Source organism: Acanthochromis polyacanthus, chromosome 9 (genome assembly GCF_021347895.1).
Source record: "Acanthochromis polyacanthus isolate Apoly-LR-REF ecotype Palm Island chromosome 9, KAUST_Apoly_ChrSc, whole genome shotgun sequence".
NCBI classification, from domain to species: domain Eukaryota; kingdom Metazoa; phylum Chordata; class Actinopteri; family Pomacentridae; genus Acanthochromis; species Acanthochromis polyacanthus.
Window position 1 is genome coordinate 14613414 of NC_067121.1, and position 25309 is coordinate 14638722.

General features: G+C 39.8%; 1 protein-coding gene across 1 annotated transcript; it reads right to left on the minus strand.

Annotated features, from left to right (window-relative positions):
* Positions 1–92: 92 nt before the first annotated feature.
* sec62 (SEC62 homolog, preprotein translocation factor) lies at positions 93–24882 on the minus strand. Its single transcript, XM_022221066.2, has 8 exons — positions 24764–24882; positions 12168–12276; positions 6446–6551; positions 5753–5930; positions 5267–5362; positions 5114–5174; positions 4899–5018; positions 93–3133 (listed from the first exon to the last, which is right to left on the minus strand). The coding sequence occupies exons 1-8, from the start codon at positions 24797–24799 to the stop codon at positions 2604–2606; spliced, it is 1236 nt and encodes a 411-aa protein (XP_022076758.1). The 5' UTR covers positions 24800–24882; the 3' UTR covers positions 93–2603.
* Between the last annotated feature and the right edge of the window lie 427 nt (positions 24883–25309).

Below are 25309 nucleotides of genomic sequence, written 5' to 3' on the forward strand. Positions count from 1 at the left end.
TGCCTGATAATTAATTAGCAAATACTTATAGCTCTGGCGTTGTTTCACCAGGAATTAATAAATGAGAAATAATTGAGAAAATATCACAATACTTGTGCTTTCTAGATTTTTATTGCAATGATAAGATACAGGTATATTTCCAGACATCCAATTTTATTAAATTATACTCCCAATATTTCAGGAGACGGTCTTGAGAATGATATTGATCCAAATGTGGACAACTAGGTGATCAAAAGACATGGTTTTTGACCAGAGATAAAACATGGATATTTTACAGTTTCACTTTTATTTCCCCCAGAAATGTGTGATGAGAAGCAGCAGCACAGAGAGTAATAATACTACAATATACAACAGACCGATACTGTGCAACAGTCAAGAACAGCTGGGAGAATCCTTTTTTTCCTCTCTTTTCTGAAACGGTTATGCTAATATTCAGAGTACAGCCACTGGCACACTGGCAACTCAGTAAACAGAGATGCACTTTGCCCGTTTGGGGAAGAAAAAAGAAAGATGCTGACAAACAAGACGACATGGTGCACAAGTTCGAAAGTCCGAGAGCTACAAACCTCAGTGGGATTACAGCAGACCGAAACTAACTACATAAATACAGTCTGAAGGAGTAGTTTGTTTTTGGGCAAAACAAAACATCATGTACAGAAAGCTATGTGGAATATATTTTAAAAAATGATGTTATCAGCTTGTGTTGCAATTGCCAGTTGCAGTCAGCGTTACACAAACTGCTGGCTTCATAAGGTCAGGTTAATGACCGACTGCTGTTAGTGGGATGTTAGTGACATGGCAGCACACAATTAACCGACCAAATCACACAGTTAACATGATAGAGGCAAAGGGAAAAAATAAGGGAAAAAAATGCTGATATCTAACCCCACTGCTTTCTAATCCCAGATGTTACCTTTAAATAATGAGTGCACTTATTGATCATACAAAAACAAAAATAGACTCTCTGTGGAATAAAATTACACCTAAGGCAAAAAAAAAAAAAAACAAGGGACAAAAGCTTGTTTCATAGTTTTTTAGACTGTGTACTGTATATATTTTATATATCGATAGACTCCATATATAAATGATACATTTCTATTTTTTATACTTAAATATGATCCTCACTATGACTACAAAGAGCATCTAAGACATTTCTAGCCAAAAAATAATGTGAAGGAACAGCTTGGACCTCGATTACTGGACCACTGCTGCCAGCTTCGACTGGTCAGTGGAGCTGTAATTTAAAAAACAAAACACTGTTTTCACACAACAGCTTGTGTGAGACTAAACAGGACTGGTTTGGATGGGAGTCTAGTGTGAACACCTTTGCACGGTTTCATTGAGACCAAAAAACTTTTGTGTAGCTGCGCACTAACAAACTTGTGCTGTGCTTTTTCTGTTCATTTAGTCAAAAAGATGTGAAAACTTTGGAGAGTTTGACACTGCGGTAACAAAATGAACAAATTCACAATGTCCCCCTCGCTCTCACACGCCACGTTAAAAAGCATGCGTCATTATTTGCTATGTTTGGCACTAGAGTTTGCTTTACTGTAAATCTGGTTCAGTTTGCAAATAATTCAGTCAACATTATGTCTTCTAGTTGTAGTTACACAGCAAATACCGCAATGTTTTCCTAAAAAAGAAAATGAAGTATGCCAGCTTTGTCCCAGTTGATTACATTTACTCTTAAAGATGAGTCCCACCTTATTAAAATGAACTAGACGTACTTCACAAAGTGTTTAGAGGATTGCACTATGATCCATTTAAAAAAAAAAAGACAATGGAAATGGAAAGTACCTCAAAGAGCTGTACTACTCTGCTGTCCAAACACTCAATCCAGCCACAATATGGTCAGTTTCTTTTTAGTTTTCTTTGAGTAAACTACAGGATTTGGTCCACCCTGCTAAGTTCATATTTCAGATCTGATACGTTGCTCATTTTGCTTTAAGTGCTGCCTGAGAAAACTATCAGACTCACTGGTGTTCAACAGGATGCAAAGAGTGCTCCTGGCTGAGCTGGATTAACTCCTGTGATTAGACTAACAGTGTGGAGCTCGAGGGACAATTACGTTTTAAAAAAAAAAAAAAAAAAAAAAGGACTCTCTTATTGTCAATTTATCATCAATCTTTTATACCATCTGGCTCTAAGATCTGGAGCTGACCTCTCATACAAAACATCCAAATTTAGTCAGTGACATGGGACACAATAAAAAAATATCTTGAGCTGAATTGAGACAAAGCAACTTCATGACATGAGGAGCCAAAAAGAAATAGAACCAAAAACCTTCCATCAGAGATGTTCTGGTCTGATGGGTTCCTCAGGCAAATGTGTCTGGTGGCAATTTTATTTTACCATAAATAACATTTGGGGGGAATCTGATCCACCATAAGGCTTCTTAAACATCTTTCCCCACTATCATAGCTGTTAACATTTCAGTGTTGTGTCTATCCCGGTACTGTTTAGTGGAAGATCTCAACAACAAGAGATGAAGCCCCTCTGGGGCCTCAGCGAGCTTAGAGAGACCGGACCAGCAGGTCCTGGGATCACAGCAGGAAGGGAGGAAAGGACAGAGAGAAGTAGAGAGTGACGGGATCAGAATAAGTTTATGTTTCAGCAGTCTGGGGTTTAGTTTCACTCCCTCCACCTTCTTTCCTCTCTTGTGTCTCCTCATCATCTTCCTCCTCCTCCTCTGTGTGCTGCTCCAGCTCTTCCCTGGTGATCATCTCAAAGTCGTTTCCGTTGCTGTGCTGCGAGCCTTCGTCCTCTCGACGGTCGCTGTCTGTGTCTGAGTGGTGCTCTTCATTTTCCTCCCCTTCTGCTTCTTTACTGTCCTCTGGTCCTACATCTTTGCTCTCCTCTTCTTCATCCTCCTCATCGTCGTCACCATCCTTCTTCTCGCTATCTGACTTCTCATCACTGTCTGACTTCTGAGCCTTGGTGGTGGCGCCACTGTCCTTCTCGTCTGTCTTGTCCGAGCCCTTCTTATCACTGGCTCGCGGTCCTTTGTATTCATGAGTGTAGAGGGGCCTGAAAGAGTCGATGAAACCAACATCTGCTGTCAGGTTGGGAAGGAACCAGAAGTGATGCCGCCCACCAGTCACCAGCCAGATGAGCAGGAAGAGAATGCAGCGAGCTGCAGGAGGGGGAAAAAAAAAAAAAACATCAAGCAATTTGTAAGCTTTAAATACAGGCATTCTGCATGGTTTTCATCTCAAAATTCCCTACTTTTCAGACAATAACTGACATCGAACCACAACTAGCACTATTACACATGTACAGGAATAGCTTTAAAATCCAGCTGTTGACATCTATGATACATTCTGACTAAATAGGATATTGTGTTGTCAAATAATATCTAGAAGTTTATAGCTCTAGCTAACTGTCAATCATACATCAGGTTTAAGCTGCATCGCCAAACTAGTGAGGAACAGAGAAGAGCAACAACATCTCTGTCCACATCAGGCTGCTGCTACCTGTACTTGAATAATCAGGAAATCGTCTATAGTTCCTCCCATATTTCTGGTCTCTTTTATAAATAAAAAACAAAAATATGTTGAAAAAGTTAAATAATAGTGCAGTCTTGAAAATGACATCAACAAACAATGAATGATCACAAACAGTTTCACAGTTTGTGTTCGCAAAGTGTCCATGCAGGAGGGAAGATGACGCGAGGTGAGAGCTTCTATAAAGGTGTTGTTTCCTCACACAGAGAAGATAGTTATCACAGCATAACTTAAATGACCAGCTTAATGCTTGATTTTTTTGTGATGCTATGTACAACTGTGATTCAGAGACAGTGCCCCACTGGCTTTAAATATAGTCATGGACGTTTAGATTTGGTACAGTTATAGCAGAGCTTTTTTACAGGCTGTGAGGTTTAGAGGCAACTCTGTGTAAGAGTGTGGGTTCTTTCTGTGCTGTACTTCTTACCTTGCTTTAAATGCATTATCTGATTGCTCCAAACACCAAAACAGATTGCAGCAGACAGCAGTTGTCTGGAAACCTAATTTTTTTTTCTATGCTGTTTTCTTTTTCACAATTATCCAGACCTAGAAATGACAAAATCCAATCCGATACATTTCATTACTGCATAGAAATCAGGCATTTTTCCACTCTTTAACCAAATTGGCATCAAAACATAGATTCAAACCTCTTGTGACTGACATGTTTCTATTGTTTACTTTATTAAATTATTATTACTTTATTAAATTCGGAAAGCACTTTAACTGCACCACAACTGTATTTCTGGTCTGTTGTGCTTTTTGTGCTTTATTAGCTTTTCCTTTCTTGACTTATTCATAGAAATTTCTTTATACAAAGCTCTGTAAATTGTTTGTATTTGAAAGGAGCTATACAGATAAAGTTGTTTTTTTTTCCATCTTAGCAGAAATCTTCACCACAAATGAATGTAACTTACTAAATTCAATTTAATTTTATTTATATAGTCCAAAGCTGCAATAATGTCATTCCCATCCTTGTGACGTTATTATAGTTTTATGTTGCAAAGAACAATCTTTCTGAACCACAGGCTTATATATAGTGTGTATTAATATACTCCCCGTGTAGTTTATTACTGTTTGACAAAAATCTTTTTACACTCAGTGGCCACTTTATGTGGACCACCTGTAAAATCTAAATACAACAGCTTAGCTATAATCCCTTCAATTTTTGCTCATATTGTCATTAAATCACTTTTTTTTTTTTTTTAATTGGGATCATTAGTGGACAGCATTATATTGGGGTGTGGTTCCAGGTAAGTCAATCATCAGAGAAAATAAATATATAGTTAAATGAATACCTTTCTGGCAGTAGCTTTTTGGTTTTAGCTTAACAGAAGTAATTAAGGAACTTTTAAATATTTTAAGGAACCAGTGGCTGCATCTTCCTTCAGTACTCACCGACAGCTAGAAGCAGGATACTGGCCACGAAGCAGCCGGCTGCAACACTCAGATAGTACACTCCAACACGCATTTCTGCTGGCCAAAGCGGGAACAGAGTGGCTGCTATCACTGCAATAACTGTGAGACACAAAGAAGTCAAATCAGTATCAGATAATCCTCTGTTAAATTCTTGTTCTGCAGAAGTCCAGTAAGATTTTCAACCACTGACTCACCAAGGATCAGACCCATAGCAAACGTCTTGAAATGGACAGGATCGTAAATCCACACGTAAACCTACAGAGGAGAAACACATGCTGGGTTTTTTTAAGTGTTTTGAGTATTGCAAACTCTTCTTCTGCATTTGATGATTCTGCCTACATGCTAACCTCGTTTCCATCCAGGAATAGCTGATCCTCGTGAGGCTCCAGTTTAAACTTCTTCTTCACTTCTTTCTTTTTCTTTGGGGTTCCAGGACTGTCATCCTGTCAGGTAAAATAAACAAAAAATATCATCATTTTAAATTAATTTCATTCATTTTCTGTGAAATTACACACAGGACCTATACTACTTAGATGCTTGCACATATGCACTAAATGCACTTCAAACTCAAGACAGCAGAGTCAACATCCACCATTTTACTGTCAGATTAGGAGGCTGATCTGATTGATCTGCTGGGCTACAGCAACTCAAAGCTAACGTATAAAGCTGCAGTCAGGTGGATGTCTTAAAGTAAATTGGGCGTTTAAGCAACTAACATCCTGTTATTATCTGAACCTACACAAGCATGTTTATCACATTTCTTATTGTGCCATAATTTTAAATGTAATCTAAGGAGTTTTGTCTTCAGAAGATCATAGTGTTAAGTCACTTACACTTTTCTCTTTCTTAGTTTCAGGAGCCTCTGACTCTTTCTTCTTCTCTTTCTTCCCTTTTTTCTCCTCCTCTTTGCTGCTGTCACCCTTGGCTTTCTCCTTCTCTTTCTTGGAGTCTTTTTCTGGCTTTTTCTTCATCACCTTGAGAGCTCGGTGAAAGAACTGCTTCTTTAGCAGTCTACAAAAGAGGAAAGAAAACATCTGATGATAAAAGGCTGTAAAAATACGGTGTTTTGCGTCATTACTGCTCAAAGTGTTCATAGGCTTTAATGTCTTGACTTCCTCACTGAATGCAAAAAATTCTGCAAGTTTGCAAGAGGTAATTGCTCAGCATTTTAGAAGACAATTCAGGTTTCATTTGGGTTAAAGTTAAATGATTTGTCAGTCAATTAAGCAGTATGTTTTTAGATGCTTATTTCATTATTTGAGCTTATAATGTGAAGAGATCATTCCGGTTTCAGCTTCACATATGTAGTTTTCATTATTATGTTTAATGGACCAAATGACAAATAAGTAAAGAAAATACAGAGTAAATAAACTCATCAATAATCAAAAAGGATGGTTAGCTGCAGGTCCATGTAGCAGTAGCTATAGTAGCAGTTTATGTGTTACATGCCAAGATACCTCATTGTGTAGTAAATCCTAGCTAACAACATATGTCACAAGTGTAGTGAAGTGTGTTAGACAGCTGACCTGTTGCAGTAATCCACCACTGATTCCCTGGTGGTGAAGAGCGCCTCCTCTCCCTTCTTAGCTTTGGCCCACTTGGAGTCCAGCAGACAGTCCACAGCCTTGACGGCTAAATGTAGAGAGACAGAAAACAGACCGAGTTAGACTGACCTTGTGTCAAAATATAATGCAGTGATTATTCGTGATGATTACTGTCAACCATTTTAGAGTCTGTCAGTTAATCTCTAAGAATTAATGAATCCACTAACACAATACAAGACAGAAGAGGTGGCACTGTTGTAATGAAGTAAAATTTCAGAATTTTAACTTTAACATTGTAATTACTGATGCTTGGCCACCTTGAGACAGTGGAAACATGCTGTTAAGTTCATGTGGTGATCTTGTTGCATATTTACAATGGCTCTAGTTACAGACTAACATTTTCAGTGACCACCCGATGAACAGAAGGTCCTATATTCACTTGTTTTGGCTCCACTTTTGGTCTCCATTAATTCAAGAGACAAATATGTGGTCAGCTTCAGTGGACAGTGTTTATCAGTGCCTGTTCTCTAAAACCAGTTGCAGTGGGCAGGTGAGAATTACACCAGTGAACAAAAATGTTAATGTTGTTGGCCAGACATCTAAACAATGAGCTGAAAATAAATGGTTGAGTAGTGAAGTAGAGAAGAGGTTGCAGATTCAGGTGATAATTCTCAGCAGGTTCATCATTTCAGGAGACACACTGTTAGTCAGCACATTTTTTAGAATAAAAGTGTTGATTGTAGCTGCTTTGAGATTGTCAACTGTAAATACTGTGGCCAAAAGCAATGGTCATGTGATGGTTGTGAGACTAACTGCTGCCCTCTGCAGTCTCACTCTGTTCCACCCACAACTACTGAGTAAACAGTATTTCCCAAAACTGACAAATGGCTCCCATAGTGTCACAGACCAAGACAGATACAAATACTGTGTGGGAGGATAAGGTCTGATGAATCTGCAGTGGAAACATTTGTTTAATAGTCTGGGAGCTCAGATGGCCTACCATGCACCCCCCACAACAAAATGCCACTTAATTTTTTTTTTTAACCTTTATGATGTCTTAAATGAGACTGAGAGGTAACAGTAAAATAACTCATTCTCACTATAATATTTGACCTTTTATATTTACTTTACCTGGAAATGTGATTTTTTTCCACAAATTTTTCGGTTCATTTTTACTGAAAATTGACATAGCTATTGTAGCCATTTCACTCATGGCAATCACAACTAGGCTTGTCAAAAATATCGATACTTCGGTACTTATTCGATCCTAAACATTGTAAACGGATACGATACTAGCTTGCCGTAGTATCAATACTCTCGATACTCTGCTCCTATGGTCTGCTGCTCCCGCTACAGTCCACGTGCCCCCCTCCCCCCTCCGAACTCACTGCATGTCCAGGCTTGTTAATGTCTCGCTACTACTGGCAAAACACGATGGAATGAAGAAATAAAACCAAAGGAAGTGTCGCAGCAGAGCCTCCGCGGCCAGTCCTGGTCGACAGGGAAAAGAGTAGAAGTGCTGTTTGGCGACATCCCAGTCTATTTAAGGAATTTCGTGAGGTAAGTTCCCGTTTGAACATGATTGAACTGAGTTGTATTTACATCCTAAAGCGCAACGGAACGTTGCCAGGGCATTAGCCGACTAAGCTAGCTAGCTAGCGCTAGTCCAAAACATAACGTTACATGGGGCTTTTTGCCAACGTTAGCAGAGATGCCTGCAGCCCGAGTAATCGTAATTGATTGCTTTAATTTAACGAGATACAAACGTATTTGCATCTGCTAAGTGTGATGTTTCTGTTATAGCTCCAGAGTGACGCTGAGAGTGGAGAGAGTCGACCGGCTGCAGTGACACCAAAACACCAACAGCCTTCGCTAACAGCAGTGTTTGACCAAATGGTAAATGGTTGTATTTATATAGCGCTTTTATCCAAAGCGCTTTACATGATACATCACATTCACCCATTCACACACTGATGGCAGGAGCTGCCATGCAAGGTGCTAACCACGACCCATCAGGAGCAATTAGGGGTTAGGTGTCTTGCTCAGGGACACCTCGACATGAGCACGATGGGCCGGGGGATTGAACCGCAACCCTCCGGTTGCGAGACGGCCACGCTACCCACTGAACTATGCCACCCCCAGCAAAGACACTATGATCCAAAGTCACGAGAAGCAAAGAAAATAAACAGGGCTGTGACAGAGTATTTGTGCATGGATATGGTCCCCATTTACACAGTAGAGAAATCTGGGTTCAAACATAAAGAGGTTTGTCAATGTCATTGAGGTTAAATACTGACGTACTATTTTGTTTTGCACTACCTCATACATCTTTAAAAAATTTTGTATTAATGATACAGAAATTTTTCCCAATAAAAAAAATGGTTTTACAGCAAAGTACAAAAGCCTGTGCTTTAATTTGTTCCGTGTGGTATTGAAATGGTATCGAGTATTGATACTGAACTGGGTATCTGTATCGAAGTTGAAATTCTAGTATCGTGACAAGCCTAATCACAACATGTTATACATCATATAAAAGCTTTGAACTAGGGCTGCAACTAACGATTATTTTTTTCGATTAATCGGTTTATGCACTTACATTTTACTTTTGCCTTTATTTTCCAATGTAAAATATTAATAAAGGGCCTATGTCATTCAACGTACATTTTAAGAGCTTTTAACCATGTTACAATGTCCTAAATTCTTCAAAAACCTATCCAGAGTTGGATTTTAGTATGTCTCAATTAGCAGCAATCAAAACACTGACTCATCAACACATACATACTCATACAACCATCCAACGTCACAAGATCTTAAATGAAGTTTCACCAAGGCAACATTTATACTTTAAAAACATCTTTCCGGTAGAGAAGCATTTTCTGGGCACCCATGTATTTTAAGCTATACTACAATAACATCACATGTAAGGGCTCCAAAAGTAGTGAACTAAATTTAAGGTAGTAATTTGAGAACAGAAAGAAAATAAAAACAATTTTGCTGTTAACTGCATTTTATTTTTTCAAAAAAAAAAAAACACAGATTGCACCTGAGAACGAGTTTTATATCTTATTAACATGCTGTGAAACTGTAAACAATACTTAAAATAAAGTGCCATTTCAGGGATCCTAAATGGAAGTCACATTTTTAAGAGTTTTTAAAAAAAAAAAAAAAACCTGAATATTTAGAGAAAACAAGTGCATTTTACAAACAACATAAACATTAGTCTAATGAATGAATCATGAACTTTGCATTGCAGTGCAAAAATGTTAGCATGTCCACATGCTCTGGGTTAAGGCCAGCTCTCTTTTTAGAGGCTATATTCCCTGCTGCAGGAAACAGCCGCTCTGCTGGTGTAGTAGTGGTTGGTATACAGAGGTAGGACTTTGCTAACCTTGACAAAAAGGGGTATTTCACCTCATTTGACTTTCACCACTGTAACGGATTTTCCATCCATTCTCTATACACCGCTTTATCCTCACCAGGGTTGCGGGGGGTGCTGGAGCCTATCTCAGCTGACTCGAGCGAAGGCAGGGGACACCCTGGACAGGTCGCCAGTCTGTCGCAGGGCTACATATACAGACAGATAATCACTCTCGCATTCACACCTACGGGCAATTTAGAATAATCACTCAACCTCAGCATATTTTTGGACTGTGGGAGAAAGCCGGAGTGCCCGGAGAAAACCCACGCATGCACAGGGAGAACATGCAAACTCCATGCAGAAAGATCCCAGGCCCAGGCTGGGATTTGAACTGGGGATCTTCTTGCTGCAAGGCGAAAGTGCTAACCATTTCTCACTGTGCAGCCCTGTAACGGATTTTCTCCCTTGAAAACTGGCTTCTCAACGAAGTATGTGAGGACCTCCTGTCGGACTTTTCCCAGTGAGTACACAACCACTGAGCGTGAGTCTATGACGCTGAGTGAACATCACGTGACCTAAAGCAAGGGAACCTATTGGTTGTTTGCTTCTTCTCCTGCAGTTCTGGTTGCGTAAAACCTACACTGGCTCATTACTGCCACACCTGGTCACCGCCATTTCAGGCTGGCTTAAAATATGTGCGAAACATGCCGCGTACGGTAAAAATAGACTTATAAACCAACTAATCGATGACCAAAATAGTTGACAACTATTTTAATAATCAATTTTAATCGATTAAATCCATTAGTTGTTTCAGCTCTACTTCGAACCTGAAGTTTACAAATATAATCATACTGTTCTTGTATTTTCATTACAATAGAAATGACATATGATACAATGACAGCGTGTCTCAGAGTTAACTTATCACGAAAATGTTTAATATTACCAATTCAAACTTTATTTTTTAGATATATAAACTTTTTCATTGATATATAGTATATTCCTGATAGAATGTATTCTATATTGCATGTCTACATTATAATATTAAGCATTGCAATGATTGGTTGCTTTCAAGTATTGACTTACTGCAATATCTTTGGATTAATTTTTGATCACTTTTCATTCCGTTTGTTGTTACTTTACGGATGTTTCAAGGCTTTTCAGTAAAGAATGAGGGTCCATCATGGGTGAAACCAGCAGATTTCACTAATTTTCAGATTTTACCCCAGGACTGGCAGATACAATGTTTAAAGCAAAGTAAAAAATCTTTGAGCATTAACCCTTTTTGACCGTATCAATTTTTTGGTAAGTTATATTTCAACTTTACATTTCAACTTCTGCTTTGAATCCAAATTTGAATTTATTGTTCATTTATTGTTGTTAGCACTTGCTAACAACACCTAATCTGGTATTTACACGTGACAGTAATATACTTCTGTGTTAATGTTTTCCTTTAATATGTTTTCAGATACCAATAAGGTTGTGTAAGCTATTCTGCTTATAGCAAAGCAGAGAAATGCAAATTTCAGGAGGATTGTTCCTTTCCTACAACAAGCACCAAAACTGGCAAATATACTCCTTGGGGATTGCTCTTTTGATCAAATCCATTAGTCACCTAAAAATTCAAGATGGTGGCCATTTTTCAAGATGGGTGCTATTGAATATACAGAAATATTGCATTTCGCAATAAAATTGCAGAAACTTGTCCTATTTGAATGATCTTGGTCTAAAATCATACATTTTTGACGATGTAGAATTTGAATTTGAAACCATGTACCTACTCACTGGCTTCCTGGTACCATAATATCAGTCCTGGAATCCTAATTAGGGTACAAAAGTGCCCATATCATAGGCTTCATTAGTCCAGTGTATTATTGGATGTACATGTAGGCAGTAGGCCTGTACTTGTTTGTCATTTGTTGTCTTGCTGCCTGGATGAGTATACTACAATGCTTCCAAACCTCGCATCTGCAACTGCACAGTGTTGTACAGCTCAAACCAAAGCAGCGGCATTTGCATCGACCGCAGCATTCAGACTTGCATCCCCACTTGGACAGCTGCTGGCAACTCTCTGCAATGGGTGGGAGCTCTGTCCAAACGATCTGCCTCATATCCCCATTTCCATTTCCGGATAAAGTAAAAAATAGCATTAAAAATGATAGTGGTGAGGTATATAATGAGGTAACACCCAACACGGCAATGGGTTCATTCAGTGTAATTAAAATCCAACACAGCTGAGTATCTGCTCAGTAAACACAACTGTGTGTGTGTGCTGGTCATCAGAGGGCACGTTTGGACAATCATCTCTCCATACAGCTCAGAAGTTTGTGTGTTCAGCTGAGCACTAACCAATAAAGTAGTCCACTCGGTGGCCCATCATGTTTGTGGACTTGGTTGGGCAGTTAAATCGAAGGTACTTGGCCACCGCCTTCTCCTCCTTGGTGGGCTCGCTCACCTCCTGCAGGACGACACAAGCACACACAGTAACAGAAATCAGTATCGTGCTGTCCTTCCACCCAGTAAAACGATGCCTTAATGTATTTTACAACCAGCCAGGAGCAAATCTTCCAGCTACATCTAGGGTTGGGTAATTCACAGAATTCATTGAATTATACATCTCATAACCTAAATTCATTCATGCTGCAAATCTGGATTGTATCTGAATAGACACAACAGCCAAAGATGTATAACTAGAAGTCTGAACCAACTAACTACTTCACACTCTCCTAAATCCAATCAAGGCAAACACATTTGATGTAAGCCAACAGAAGAATGAAAAATATTTTATTGATGCATCAAGAAAGCTCATCATTACATTGATGAGTGACATGACAATTTATTCATGAGGAACACCTACAAAATTTGATGCAACAAAAGTAACTATAAATCAAATATCAGCTTTTTTCAGCACTGGAGGGTCAATGGAGGGTAAGTTATACAGGTTTAGTGATCAGCTTCTTCAAATATGTTAAATACATTAAGATTTACACAATCTTTGTGTATACTTCTACCTACAGTATATTTATGAGATACTGTGTCAAAGTTCTGATGCCAACTTCAGCTCTCATAGTGAGAATTTGTCTCATTGACCATTTTGGCCTTCCTCTATGGGGCGGCTGTGGCTCAGGTGGTATAGCGGGTCGTCCAATGATCGAAGGGTTGGCAGTTCGATTCCCGCTCTCGCCTAGTCATGTGCTGCATGCCGGAGTTTCCTTGGGCAAGATTCTGAACCCCGAATTGCCTACCAGTGACTGTTCCACTGGTGTATGAATGTATACTGACTGATGTTGCAGGTTGATTAGCAAACTGCACATTAGTGTGTGAATGTGTGTGTCTGGGTGAATGGGAGCAATTGTTGTAAAAGTGCTTTGAGTACTCTGATGAGTAGAAAAGCGCTATGTAAGAGCAAGTCCTTTTACAAGATACTGCTGCTACTAATTTGCACTGCTGTTCTACATGTTATGTTTTACTATCAAGGATAACTACACATTTTGTCATTACAGCAACAAACTTCAACCCCATTCCAAAAACTGCCTCCAACAGTGTTAGCATCACCAATATACTCATATTGGATTTTTACAACTGTGTTAACCCTTGCTTTATCAAAACAAATGTGGCGAGCGGAGCAGTGTTTATAGTTTATTGAAGCAGCAACTGAAATATTGGAATTATGGATTCATCTGCCATTTAGTTTCTTATGTATTTGTTTAACCTAAGAAACACTAAAAAACTGTGAAATTTTCCCAAAGTTATGTCTTCACATTGCTTCATTTGACAAATCAGTCCGAACCCCAAACATACTTCATTTATTGTCCTACATAACAAAGAACAGCTACATTAAAACCTGGAATTAGACATTAACAGTTCACTGAATCCAAAATATTTATCAATTATTTTTTTTTTCTATCTATCCATCTATCTATAAACTAGAAAAGCACTCAGAGAGTGCAGACCTCCGCCAAGGATAGAGAGGAAAACAGGAAACCCATGCAGTAAAGGATCATGAGCTGGAATCAAACCTGCGTCTCTGACACAGTTCTGCTTACGAAGCATCTTCTTAACCAGTTGAGCTATCTGGACACCTTGCTACAATTTGTTGGACGACATACTAACCTATGATGTTTTTGTCATATTTTGGACCACATACTAAAACATACTAAAAAATTCAAAGTGATCCAGAAGCCAGGATCCTTTCCGGATTGCCACCAAAATTAAATCAGCTCTTCCTCTTACCATGGTCTACATCCCCTCAAAATTTCATGTGAATCTGCCCACGCATTTTTGAGTTATCTTGCTAAAAGACAGACAGACAGACAAACGCCGGGTGTCACATAACCTCCTTGGCGGAGGTAATGATAAAACCTGTAGTTCTGCAGGGACATGACATGTGTCAACCATACTCAAAAAACAAATTTCTTAGCAAACAACTACACAGAAACACAAAGTTTCATGCCAAAGACAACGAAAACAAAAATTGTTCAATAAAATGTTGAAATCTAAGTGGCTCATAATCTCTCTACATCTAGATGCTGATAAGCTTTAGGACTGGGCGATAAAACAATAACGATATATATCGAAAAATAACTTTCCCTTGATATAGATATAAAACATGGGTGATAGACTTTTCAATAGACGGCATTTGTCTGTGTTTTGATAGACAATAAACGAATAGCCAATGACAATGGGAGTTGCTCCGAGTCCGAGCGGCGTCGAACCAATCACGTGCTGGAATAGAGCCAAGTAGCACACAACACAGAATAGCAGGCTAGCAGCTAGTAGCAACCAGTCGCAATACATGCAGCCGACAGCACTGGCCGTGAGAAAACGCCGGAAAAAAGAAAATGAGTGTTCCCCCCGATGAAACTGCGGAAGAAACAGCCCAAGGCTCAATGGAGGACAGCGACATTGTTGACAAGAAAGGCACAAAAACGTCGGTGGTATGGACGTATTTTGGTTTTTTGAGGTCGGACAAAAAAACAGAGTAGTGTGCATTGCAAATTATGTAGCGTGCATGTTCCCACAAAGACAGGGAATACGACAAATCTTTTTTTTACCACCTGAAGCAGTGCCACGCTGCAGAGCATGCACAATGCATAAGTTAACAAGCCCCGAGCGGAGCAAGGGCTATGCCGCCGCCCACAACGCCTGTGCAGCCGCCCACAACGCCTGTGCAGCCACAACAGCAGACCATCCAGTCTGCTTTCTCCAGCGCAATGCCTTACGATAAAAAATCAGAGACACAGAGACTTCACAAATGCAGTTGCTTATTGTATTGCAAAGGACATGTTACCAATAAGCACAGTCGAAAATAAGGGATTCAAGTCGATGGTTAAAGTAATGGACCCTCATTACCAACTCCCTGGGCGTAAACATTTCTCCCAGACCGCACTTCCACAGCTGTATGTGGAGTGTAGAGAGGCAGTTGAGAAGGAACTGTAAAGTGTTTCATACTTTGCTACCACGTCGGATATGTGGTCAAGTCGCACATCAGAACCATACCTGAGCCTGACTGCCCACTTCATTGACCAAGATTGGATTTTGAAAAGCAAATGTCTTCAAACGGCATACTTCCCCGAAGACCATACAGGTGAAATCATTGCTGCAGGACTGTCAGAAGCACTTGCATCCTGGGGCTTGAGTGAAGAAAAACAAGTCTGCATCACAACTGACAGTGGGACCAATATAGTCAAGGCCACATCCCTCAACAACTGGACTCGACTGCAATGCTTTGGACATCGACTTCACTAAGCTGTTGGTAAGCCCCCCTCTGCTGTATTCCTGCCTCTGCTGAAATAATTTGTATCCCTGGTGGGACAGAATTCACACCCCCTCTTCTAACCCCTAATGAAGTTAAAAGTACAGCTATGCAGGTTTACTGTATATTAAAAAAAGTGTTTTTAAGGTTTAAGTACAATATTGCATTATGCAAACTAAATCTGGGCTAGGGGGATTCAATTTTGGCATGTTAAATTAGCATTTAACTTATTGTACTGTTGCATATTTTCACATTACTTATGTGTCTGCCAAGAGGGAAAATATTTGCCTGCTTCCTGAAGTAATATTTTTTAGTAACTGAATATTTTTTGGAAATTTCAATTCAGTAAACAAGAAGTACAAAAAACGAGGATCTATAAAATATCAATCGGAAAAGGAGAGACAAAATAGCAACAATATATACTGTAAAATAACCTTTTAACAACAGTTTAATTTATGCTGTTGCTGTTTATCTTATTTCCACAGAGAAAGCAGGAAAAGACATGAGGGTGGAGCGAGCTGTGGGTGTGTGCAAGAAAGTGGTGGCTTCCTTCACTTTCTCTTGGAAGAAGAAGAGAGCCTTGGCTGCTGCTCAGGAAGAGTTTCACCTACCCCAACACAAGCTGGTGACAGAGTCACCCACCAGGTGGGGCTCACGTCAGAAAATGGTTGAGAGGGTGTTGGAGCAACACAAAGCCATCTCTGAAGTACTGGGTGCAGATAAGAAGACCAGGCACTTGGTTCCCTCCTGGCAAGACCTAGAAGTGCTGGAGAGTATGCATGTGGCCCTTAATCCACTACTGGATTTCACTGATTCACTCTCTGGTGAATGTTATGCGAGTGTGTCATACCTCAAGCCGATGCTGCACCTCTTCAAAACACAGATTCTGAAAACATCTGATGATGAGTCACAGCTCACAAAGGACATGAAGATGGCAGTCATGGCATACCTGGATGAAAAGTATGCTGACCAGAAAACAGATGACCTGCTTGATATGGCAACCTTGGTGGATCCCCGTTTTAAGGTACAATACATCAAGCCAGAAAAGATTGACGCCATCAAAATGAGAGCAGTGTCTGAGATGTTGGAGGGAAACCAGGACCTGTCTACTTCAGCTAGAACAGAGGGACCAGGAGAAGAAGAGGAAGGAGCTGCTGCAGTGCTACCCACCCAGAAGAAACAGAGGAAATCATTGGGCAGTTTCTTTAAAAAAAAAAAAAACATGTCCCACTAGCACAGGACTTACTGACAGAGAGACAGTGGAAAGGGAACTTGAAAAGTACTTGCTGGTACCAGAATCAGACAGTGAAATGGACCCACTGCAATGGTGGAAAATCCACGAAAAAAACTTCACAAGAGTGAGCTTCCTGGCAAAGCGCTACTTGTGCATCCCAGCGACCAGCACCCCTTCTGAGAGGGTATTTAGCACAGGGGGTTATATTGTGACCTGCCACAGGACAGCTTTAAAACCAGAAACAGTAGATAGACTTGTCTTCCTTGCCCGCAATCTCTAGACTTATGTCTATCTGACTGAAAGATTGACAGTACTGCACTAATTAGGGTTTCTTGTGCCTTTTTTTCTGAGCATAGGCTTGTAACAGTTGAGTCAATGCCTATTTTATTTATGTTCTCTTTGAAAGCTGCTTGAAATTGCACTGAGCATATAAACAATTGTTTTATTATTGTATTTTTTTGTTCTAAAAAACAACATTTAAAATAATATATGAAGGTGAGGTCTTGAGAATTTATTTATATTTTAATACCAATTTTATTTATTATGTGACAATGACAAAAGAATGTCCGTTTTGTTTCTGTTCTCCTATAAGACTTGAAAGCTTTAAGATTTCAGTTTTCAAATTAATATTTTTATAATTTATTTGGAGTTGTTTGTGTATCTGTTTGAAACAGTTTTCCCATATCGCCCAGCCCTAGTAAACTTTCGGTCTACTTTGGGAAACCTAGAATAAAAACTTTGTCAGAGCGGCTAAATCTTGCTCCAACTTCTCTTCCCCTCTCTCACTGTCTGCAGCTCTGAACTGCATGCCAGCACAGGGGGAATTAGAGCATCAGCACAGCGAGCTTCAGCACTGCTTCATCCAGTCCACCTCGCTCTGATGCGCAACATGAGGAAGACAAAGCCATCAAACGAGCCTCTGTTTAGAGAAGCAGCATCAATGGCACAGCTCAGTTACATGAGAGTGCTACACGGAAAGCCCCCTGTTGCTGTCTATATGATCTACCTGGCTTGATCACCGGAGGATTAGCTGCTCTCTACTAACCATGTACCCATATACCAAACAGCACTCAGGTCTTGGTCACAGCCATTGTATTGGAAGACTGACCGCTAATGTGTCAGACTTAAAATAAAGCATGGGTCCTTTAAATCTGAAAAATTGTGCAAAGTTTTAAAACACAGCTGTAAAGACAGCAAAAAAACTGCCATTTGTAAGAGCCATGAGTTCAGAGCACTGCTGCCATTTTCTGTGTCCCAGTTCTCGTTGGTGTTTTTGTGCACAGGTGAGTAACTAGGCTGTATTTCCACATCAGGGGAATAGATTTTTTGCTGCAAGTCTTCTATAAAGACTAACTCTGACCAGATTTTTCTGGACTGTAGATGGTGTACCAGGGTACCACTGGTTTCTGGACATCCTCAGTTTTTGAGACAAGACTTGCTTGCATTAGCTGCACTGGTTTTCAGTAATCATACTTCTTTGTGACTGTGTTCTTTTGAACAAAAGCAAACATCTGGAATCCGTTTAGAACTTTTCTGTCTGTAAGAGATGTTGGTGATGGAGGACAATTAGTCTGTTTTTATTGTTTTTAAGATGAAACTTATTCATTAACCTCACCTGTGACTGTATCTGTCACTCCGCTTCCTCCGTTTCCTCCCAAACAGATAATTCTATTAGTTTTTCCCCCAGGACATTGGTCTGTTGCTTTGTTATTTATTACATACATCTTATATATACATACATACTACAAATTACAAATATACACATTAAAAATGTCACACTCAAATATTTCACTATTCACACTTTGACCTACATGCAATTCATTTTAGGTAGTGTCTACAGATACGGACCCATACCCGTAGCCTGTGGCCTACGGATACGGCACTTTCCCTTATCATAAATATTAATGAGACGTACATGAATATTAATGAGCCGGCTGATGAACGCGCTTTGTGATTGGCTGGTAATCCGACGACATAAATATTAATGAGCCGGCTTGGTAATCCGAGTGATGAAGGCGCTTCCGTGATTCGAGGTGAATCTGCGTGCCGAGCCTGTCATGTCAGTCATCTGCTGTTCTCTTTTCTATCATGTATAATGTCTTATAAATATCATTATCTGACTTTTTCACGGACAGCGATTTGGGGGTTGAAATCAGCACTACTATTAAAAATAGCAAATGTTTTTATTCACGTGACCCTGTTCTAATAAAGCACAAACAGCAAACAAAACAAATGGCGGAACTAACAGCCAGCAAACTACAAGTATTTTTTTACCTTCAAAAGTAGCGACAGACTATTACATATTAACAACCTAAACAAAACCCTGACGTATTTTCTACGTCTGGCAACACAGACACTGCACGTCAGTCACTTTAATGTTAGCGGACTCTGTTGAATGGCTAAGTTACATAACCACAAACAAATCTCACAATATCACAGTAAATCGAGTTTGTGGGTTTTTTTTAATTCATGCCGAATTAAAGAGCTGCTCCTCACCATTCACGAGTGTTTGTTTCATATTCGACATCCTTAACTTTATCTTGTAAATTAGCGTCCGAAATTAAATGGGAACATTTGCAATGGAGTTCGTCAGCCGCTTCCACCACTGAACGCGGTAAACTACTTAATAGGAACTGGAATCAAACAATTTAGACACGGCATCTAAAAGCGTAAAAACTGCAACGTCTAAAGTGTGAGAGGAGACGGTGTATTTTTGGTTAAATTATACAATGTTCGCCGTCAAAGTCATTCATATAAACTGCCTGTAATGTGCAGCAAATAGTAGTTAACCGGCGCCAGCTCTTCAGTGACCTTAACGGGTCCGTACCTCTAGTACAGATGCTACGGGTACGGGTCCGTACCTCTAGTACAGATGCTACGGGTACGGGTCCGTACCTCTAGTACAGATGCTACGGGTACGGGTCTGTACCTGTAGCATCAACCTTCATTTTAACCTTTGAATTTAGTAAAGCACTATAGAAAACTCTGCTTGCATAATCAAGATCATGTAAAAAAAGAGATTGTGTAATGTAGAATGATAATCATACAATGTGTCTTTGGTGGTGATCTACTTATATAGTATAAGTAACTACTCTGTGGATGTACATACATGTAAAAGTAAAGAACGACCAACAGCACTGAAAAACGGGAGAGGAGTTAAAACAGGAGATAACTGTTGCGTATTGTGGGGAATTATGATGGCAAAAGACAAGCCTCCTTTCGTCGTGGTAGGCTCATATATGAGATAATGAGAGATGTGCTGAAATACAGCTGAACTTAAACAAGCTGGAAAAGGACATGTCAATTTAACACTGTGCAACAGACAAATACATTTTCAATTCAATTAAATCTTATTCAAATAGCGCAGATTCACAATGTATGTCATCTCACAGAAAATTACAAACAGAACAGACAATCCAGCAATCCAAAGATGCCTTTGGATTCCTATGAGTGATGGTAGGAAGGAACAAAAAACCCCTAGGACAGAGGGGGGGGGGAACCTGAGACAGATCCAGGCTCAGGGAAGGCGGCCATCTGCCTGGACTTGTTGGGTGAGAGTGGGATGAGTAGGGTGGGAATAGGGATTTGCATGCATCTACAACCAAAACCCATGGAGTGAAAGAATGTAGGATGTAGGGCTGGGCGATAAATCGAATTAATTCGATTAATTCACATTTTTAAAACCTGACGATTTGAAAATTTGCCAAATTGTAAAATCGAGGCGAGCGTAAATTATATAACAATACAGATTCTTCTTCTGCCTTGTACTACTTCTGCACTGGCGTTTGCTTCCGCCTCTCATCTCCTTTCGCCAAAACACTCACATCGCCGTCACAGCAAACAGAACAGCAGACGAAGAGTTGGTCGCGAGAAAATCATCATCGATTATATGGAAGTGGTTCGGCTTTGACAAGACTGACACAGAGCAGACTACAGTCATGCAGTTTTGCCAACTTAGCGACTTTCTCGCTAAATCTAGCGACTTTTTTTGTCAAAAGCGACTAGCAACAAATCTAGCAACTTTTTCTGCTGTTTTGGAGACTCTGACAGGAAAACTCAGATCATTCTGCCGTTACTGTCCTCAACAAGCAGCAGGTGCTGCTGCGAGCTCCTCCCCGTCCCAAAGCACAGGCTGTCAGTCCAGCAACCCCGCAGAAGTCCCAGTGTCTGATCATTCAGTGGCCAGACGGCAAATGAATCACGGATGCGCAAAGTCACTAGATCAAAAACATATTTTGGGTGTTTTATACTTACTTTTTGGTCTCTTCCACAACGTTATTCCTCTCTCCTACAACATTGATTACAATTACATGCAAACTGGGAAATATGCAAATTAGGAGATGACATCATTTAAGCAACTTTTAGGATAGCCAATAGCTACTTACTGAGAAGTTGGCAACACTGCAGTCATGTGCAAGGTTTGCAAAAGTACTGTGAAAACAAAGAGTAGCAGCACAACTAACCTCTTTCAGCAGCTCCGGCAGAGGCACCCTACAGAATGGGTAAAAGTGCTCGCAGCTCCAGGAGTGTGGCATGGCTAGCACTAGCCATAGCAAACAGACCGCAAACAAACAACAAAAATCGATTAAAATCGTAATCGTCCAAGATGACTAAAAAAATAAAAATAAAATTAAAAAAAAATAAAAAAATCGAGATTTTATTTTTTGGCCATATCGCCCAGCCCTAGTAGGATGCTTTGCTTACTGCTATGTAGGACACTAGCGTCTACTGATGTAAATTAAGTAGGCAAATATTAGAAACACCTCTGAATACAGTGACTACATTTAAACAGCATCACAAACTAGGGATGCAAACAATTAATCGATTAATTGTCAATAAGAAATTACTCGATTAAAATATGATAATTGCAATTAATTGCGTTTTGCACTTGTAATTCCCCGCCAGCCCGCATGAGGGCGCTCTTGACGCACACACGGGAACACAAGAGAAGCTGGCCTCTGCCGACAACAACAAGACAAACGAGAAGCGGTAAGCTGGCAGGATGCAGAGGACAAGACGGAGTTTGGTATGGAACCACTTTAAGTTGGTTAACAGAATAGAATAGAATCACTTTATTCACTAATGACGACAAAGACGCCAAATGCAGAGTCTGTGGAAGTATTTTAAAGTACAACTTCTCCACAACTTCGCTAAATTATCACCTCAATACGTCACATTCAGCTGTGCTGCAAGGAGCGAGTAACTCTCAGCCTACAATCACCGCAGCGTTGGGACGATGAGTATGTGACTCCACGAAGGCAGAGGGCATTACCCAGCGGATATGTGACATGGTTACTGCAGACATGCTGCCAATAAATGGTGTTGAAGGACAGAGGTTTAGAGAGGTAATAAAGTACATCGACCCAGGATACAATATTTCCTCTAGAAAAACAATAACCACCCGCATGGAAGCAAGCTACGCGAGGAAGAAGGCAGTTAAAAACGCAACTTCCAACCGCAAATGTGGTCCTCACAACAGACTGTTCCATTTGTGAATGTGTTGTTCCCTGCTGTTAAGAATAAACCTTCTATTAAGGAATATGATTTGCATTTTCTCTTTCATAAGAAAGATAGCATTTTCGTAGAAAGGAACCTATTGATTCAGAGGGAAATTCAGCTTCTCAGAACAATTGCCGCTTATCAATTAATCGATCATCGATCGATAAGATGAAACAACTATTGATTAATGAATTACTCGATAATTTGCATCCCTATCACAAACTACAGTCTATGAAATGGCCATAAAGCCGACATGTTCATGGAGGTAAAATTTACTGCAGAACTGAAGCATTAAAAATGTATTAATTGCAGCTCTGTTTCCTAGGGTTGAACAATGAATTGTTTTTAAGTTGTCATTTGAAGGAATGTAATTAGCAAGTTCAAAGGCTGCAATTAATGATATACATAATGTAGTGCCTTGGACTCAGGTTTTAAACTGTCATATAAAATCTCTCAACAAATTCATGTCGTCCTCCTTGTGCACAGCTACATTTTGATGCATGCACCACATTTTAAATCTACTACACAGTGAATATTGACTAAAACTTGACTTACAAAAACATATCGCCAATAAAATCACAATCTGTCACAAAAAATTGCAATTAGATATTTTTCTCCAAATTCTTCAGCCCCAATATGTATCAAAACTATGTAACACAACTTAATATTTTGACTTAAAATGCCATCTTTCAATGAGCTAATTCAACCTTTTCATCCATCTACAGCACCTGGAGTGAAAACAGTTCTGCCACGCTTACTCCACTACTTTGTAGGACACTTTTGCTGTGTCCAAATATCATGTGGCAAACTGACTGCATACAATGTGTGCTAAAATAACTCACATACTTGACCATTTTATACTTGCACTACTGGATGTCAATCATACTGCAGCTTAAATATGATGCCGCCAAAAGCACAACAAAAACGACATGTTAAATCTGTTTTCCTCTTTCCAGCTATAAGCTGCCTCGACATTACATTTTTGAATTGCACTCTGGGACAATAACGGACATCGAAATGAGTCTCATATGACGTTGTTAGCAGAATGCTGACTTCGTGATTACTTTCTATTTTATCTCCTTTCTGGTGTGACCAGGCAACAAACTCAAAACTTGATTAAAATTTGTTTATAGTACAGCTACACAATATAGTGTTTCAGCATCAACATTGCAATGTTTGCAATAGTCACATTACAGGAAGTGGAATGTGTATGAAACATTCCTACACAAGGCAAATAACTCAAACACATGATGCTCCAACATTTTTTGTTACTTGATGCCAAAAGATTTTTTTCACAGTCATAATTTCCATGACTAATGTGCAGGACAAGTTTGTCAGACAGAACATAATTTCTCTGATTCAAGTTCTTGGTTACACAGACTTTTAAATCAACTTTATATGTGCACAGCAAAATGAGGTAAGAGCAGGAGAGAAACACTGTAATGAAGATTTGGTTTCAAAAAAGGAATGCAAAGTAAGAAACTGCTATAGAAACTACTACAAAGCCAGCTCTGAATGCCATTTTTTTTCTTGAATTCTTTTTTAATCTTCTATGCACTACCAAAAAGTCCAATTACTTTAGGATGAGTCATGTTTTCCAAATGATTAATAAAATTATCAGGTGAAGATTCCTTTATTTTTTTCGTAAACCGCAGTTTATGGGATGGGATCAGGAGACTGAATGAAAACTACAAGCACAAAATCATCGTTATTCTGGATTTTACAGCCATAAGTTTAGATAAGAGCATGTTCATGTCTTCTTCATTTCTTTTCAGGTGACTCATTAGGGAATTTTGAGTCACATTAAGATTGTCAAAACACATCAGGGAGGCTTAATGGCTTAGGAAAAAGTAGGGGATGAAAAACTGGAACTACCAAGAACGATTTTAATCAGTATTTTTAGGATCCAGAAGTTAAAGAAACCTGTAGACACTCTATAAACTGTTGCTTTGAAATATAAGCTCACGTCTTTAAAGCATAGCACCTTTCTGCTTAATGCACGAAGTTACATGGAGATGCACGGTGTTGACTCTTTAATTAAATTCCCACAGATTTCCTCACGTTATGTAAACACGTCTAGTTAAAGCTGACGCAGCTTAGCCAGCAAACCCTCACAGTCACTTCAGTAACAATGATAATGAAAAACGACTGCGGAGACACCTCAGTATAAAGTAGAACCACGTCTTTATAATGTCCTAAACAGCATCTGAGTGCTGCTGCTAATGGAGGCAAAAAGACATGAGACAGATCTCATCAAAATACAAATATTAATATTTGTTGACGCTAGTCAGCTAATGCTAGCTACCGTTAGCCATCACCTGCCGCCTGTTAACTGCTCCTGCGTGGATGCTGCCGGTAGCAAAGATCCAGTAGTGGGTCGTAACGTAGCGTCTTATTTTTACATGCGGTTCTTCAACGTGCAGGGGAAGTATTTTTTCATGAATTCAGTGATGTTACCTGGATCCGTTTCTTGTGCCGCCTGCGCTCCGCCATGATCCTCCAACTCAGCTCCTCCGTGCGCGAGGTTGGGCACGCGCATAGTGTGAGATATCGCGAGACTCACCGACTAGCGGTGGGTGCAAAAAACAGAAGATGCGCACTCTTTACGGAGTTTCCTACAAATATTTGAAAGTAGAGGTGGCAAAGGCCAAACAAGGGGCTTACGATGACTTGTATGCTAGGTTGGACAGTAAGGAGGGAGAGACTGATCTGTACAGGTTATAGCAAGGCAGAGAGACAGAGATGGGAAGGACATGCAGCAGGTTAGGGTGGTAAAGGATAAGGATGGAAGTGTGTTGACAGGTGCCAATAGTGTGATGGGAAGATGGAAAGAGTACTTTGAAGAGTTGATGAATGAGAAAAATGAGAGAGAACGAAAAGTAGAAGAGGGGACTGTTGTGGACCAGGAAGTAGCAAAGATTAGTAAGGATGAAGTGAGGAGGGCATTGAAGAGGATGAAGAGTGGAAAGGCACTTGGTCCTGATGATATACATGTGGAGGTAT